Here is a 2,568-nt window from a genome sequence, read left to right as displayed (position 1 = left end):
ACACACACACACACACACACACACACACACACACACACACACACACAGTTAACTATGTATAATATAGTATATAGAACAGTATTGATTATGAGAAAAAGCACGTCAAATGTCAAAATAAATTGTTTGATGCTGTAATGGTCGTGGGATCAAACATTTTGTTTTAATGGGGACATTTTTGTAGTTTTATCTTTATTTGGCTACATAGTTTATTATAGACCTAATTATAAATGTTTAACATTTAAACAGCCGAAACTTTAACAATGAAAAAGCCCAAATGTCCATGTGAGGCTTAAAGGTTAATATGTGTAGAACTAGAGGTGTTGTCCAGCAGAGGGCAGCAGAGATCAATAATAACTACAGAGCCCTGATCAGTTGTTATTCGCCATCACCACGCCGCCATCACCACGCCGCCATCACCACGCCGCCATCACGTGTTTCTCACCGCAGGTTTCCACAGCGGTCTCCGGCTGCCAGGTGTTGTCCATCAGGACTGATGCTCAGGACTCTGACGCCAGCTTTCCCATCAGCCCCGGCGGCCTCCCCCCCCTTCTCCCCCTCGGCCTGCAGGTGCTGCGTGTTCTCCCCCACATACAGAATCCTCTGCAGGTCCTGAAACACAAACAGGAAGTTATTCATGAGAGGACGTCTACGAGCTCTGTGGTTTGGTCCTGAGCCTCATTAGTACACTCAAATACTTGTATACTTCTACTCTCGTATACTACTCTCGTACGCTCCTACCCTCGTACACTGGTATACTTTTACTCTTGGATACTAGTTCTCTAGCTGGTCTTACGTCGCTGTAGAGGTTTCCGTGTCCGGTGGGGGGGTCGGTGTGCCACAGTCTGATGGTGTTATCAGAGGAACAGGTGAGGAAAGAGGACGGAGGAAGACACGCCTGAGACACATCGGACAGCTCTGGATACACCTGAGGACAAAGTATACATGTACTAGTATCTACAATCTGAAGTGTTTATATCATGATTCAAGTATTTCCTGTAATATTTGAAGAATTTCTATAATATCTGAAGTATATCTAGTAGTGAAGTAAATATTGAAGTATTTTGATAATGAATGAAGTATTCCCAGCAGTATGTTAAGTATATGTACTATTACTGAAGTACATCTAGTAGTATTTGCAGACGTACCTCGACGCTCCACACACAGCTGCTGTGGTACAGAGCAGAGTAGAGCTTCCAGGCGCTCTTCACATCGTTGACGTCCCAAACGTAAACACTGTGGTCGTTGTACACACTCGTCAGATGACGGGCGGCGGGGTCAAAGGTCACGGCCATTGTGTCAGGGTACCGAGCGCCAAGACTGGCAGGTAACAAGAGACACAGGTATTCACCAGGTGTTCTCCCAATAATTTACCCAGTGTGTTGGTAGTACTTGTACCTGTGCTGTACACTCTGCGTGAGGTCGACCCCCAGGCGGTGAGGGTGGTGCAGAGTGGTGATGTACTGCAGGTTGGATGGACTGAACACTCTGATGACTCCGTCAGCACAACCACAGAAGATGAAGTCCTCGCTGACCGCCAGACAGCTCGCCGCCGACGTCTGTCAACGACAACAACATAGTCTAAATAGCAACGAGCTTTTATTTACTTTACTTGGTTCGGGTGAACTTTCCTGTGTCCCTCACTGACCTTCAGGTTGACCCAGGCCTCCAGGTGTCGGCTGCTGTTGAACAGACACAGCAGACCTGAGCTGGTGATGGAGTAGGTGCTGGACGCCACGAGGCCACGCCCGCACGCCACCCCGCTGAACACACTGTTCTTATGGTCTCCTAGCAACCCTGACCGACCAATCAGAGGCACCGTGCTGTTCACCTGAATATGGGATGAAAAACAGTTAGTTCAGACTACCGATTGGCTGACGAGAGTGTAGGCGAGCAGTGATTGGCTGACGAGATGATGGGTACCCGTCTCTCTTTGGAGGCGTCCAGGTACCAGAACTTGACGTGTCGGTTTCCCGCAGTGACGAAGTAGCTGTTGTCCTGAGAGAACGAGATGGAGGAAACTCTGCTGGACACTTTGTTGGAGGCGATGATCTCACCTTTCTGCTCAAAGGCACAAAGACAGTTAAGGACTCAATATCATCATGATGTACAAAAACAGGTACTGATGTGTGTGTGTGTGTCGCTGTGTGTGTGTGTGTGTGTCCTCACCCTCCAGTCCCACACACCAACAGTCATGTCATGCTGGTATCCCACAGACACGATGTAGCAGCTGTTGGTGGAGAACGCCACACAGGAAACTCCGTATTTATGAGACTGAACCTCGGCCACCTGACCACCATCCACCTCCCACACCCGCACACAGGGCATGTGACCGCTCTGAAACACAGACACACTCAGGTATACACACACCTAGAGGCAACAACAGTCTCAGGTGCGTGGGACCCAGCTCCTACCTCACCAGTGACCAGGTGTTTTCCATCATGGGAGAAGGCCAGAGCACTGAACGGTTTCCTGAAACACAAACACGTCTTTACTGCAATCTGTTGAGTTTCTTTGCGGCGCCATACGGCCCTACTTCGCGGCGCTATACGGTCCTTCTTCGCGGCGCTA

At 49.0% G+C, this 2,568-nt stretch overlaps 1 protein-coding gene across 1 annotated transcript; it reads right to left on the bottom strand.

The window, feature by feature from the left end:
- Positions 1-35: 35 nt before the first annotated feature.
- On the bottom strand, positions 36-2,528 carry LOC116380370 (mitogen-activated protein kinase-binding protein 1-like). Its single transcript, XM_031842296.1, has 8 exons — positions 2,417-2,528; positions 2,167-2,334; positions 1,921-2,058; positions 1,646-1,828; positions 1,396-1,556; positions 1,146-1,317; positions 794-925; positions 36-609 (listed from the first exon to the last, which is right to left on the bottom strand). Exons 1-8 carry the CDS (start codon positions 2,438-2,440, stop codon positions 439-441), a joined length of 1,149 nt encoding a protein of 382 aa, XP_031698156.1. The 5' UTR covers positions 2,441-2,528; the 3' UTR covers positions 36-438.
- Positions 2,529-2,568: the final 40 nt, after the last annotated feature.

Source organism: Anarrhichthys ocellatus, unplaced genomic scaffold, assembly GCF_004355925.1.
Source record: "Anarrhichthys ocellatus isolate YVR2014 unplaced genomic scaffold, GSC_Weel_1.0 scaffold6949, whole genome shotgun sequence".
Lineage (NCBI taxonomy): Eukaryota > Metazoa > Chordata > Actinopteri > Perciformes > Anarhichadidae > Anarrhichthys > Anarrhichthys ocellatus.
This window is presented reverse-complemented; position numbering and strand designations above follow the sequence as displayed.

Coding starts and splice junctions, on each gene's coding strand:
- LOC116380370 (XM_031842296.1), bottom strand. CDS start 2,440: ATGATGGAAAACACCTGGTCACTG. Junction 2,059..2,166: donor TTGGTGTGTGGGACTGGAGG/GTGAGGACACAC, acceptor GCCTTTGAGCAG/AAAGGTGAGATCATCGCCTC. Junction 926..1,145: donor GCTGTGTGTGGAGCGTCGAG/GTACGTCTGCAA, acceptor CTTTGTCCTCAG/GTGTATCCAGAGCTGTCCGA.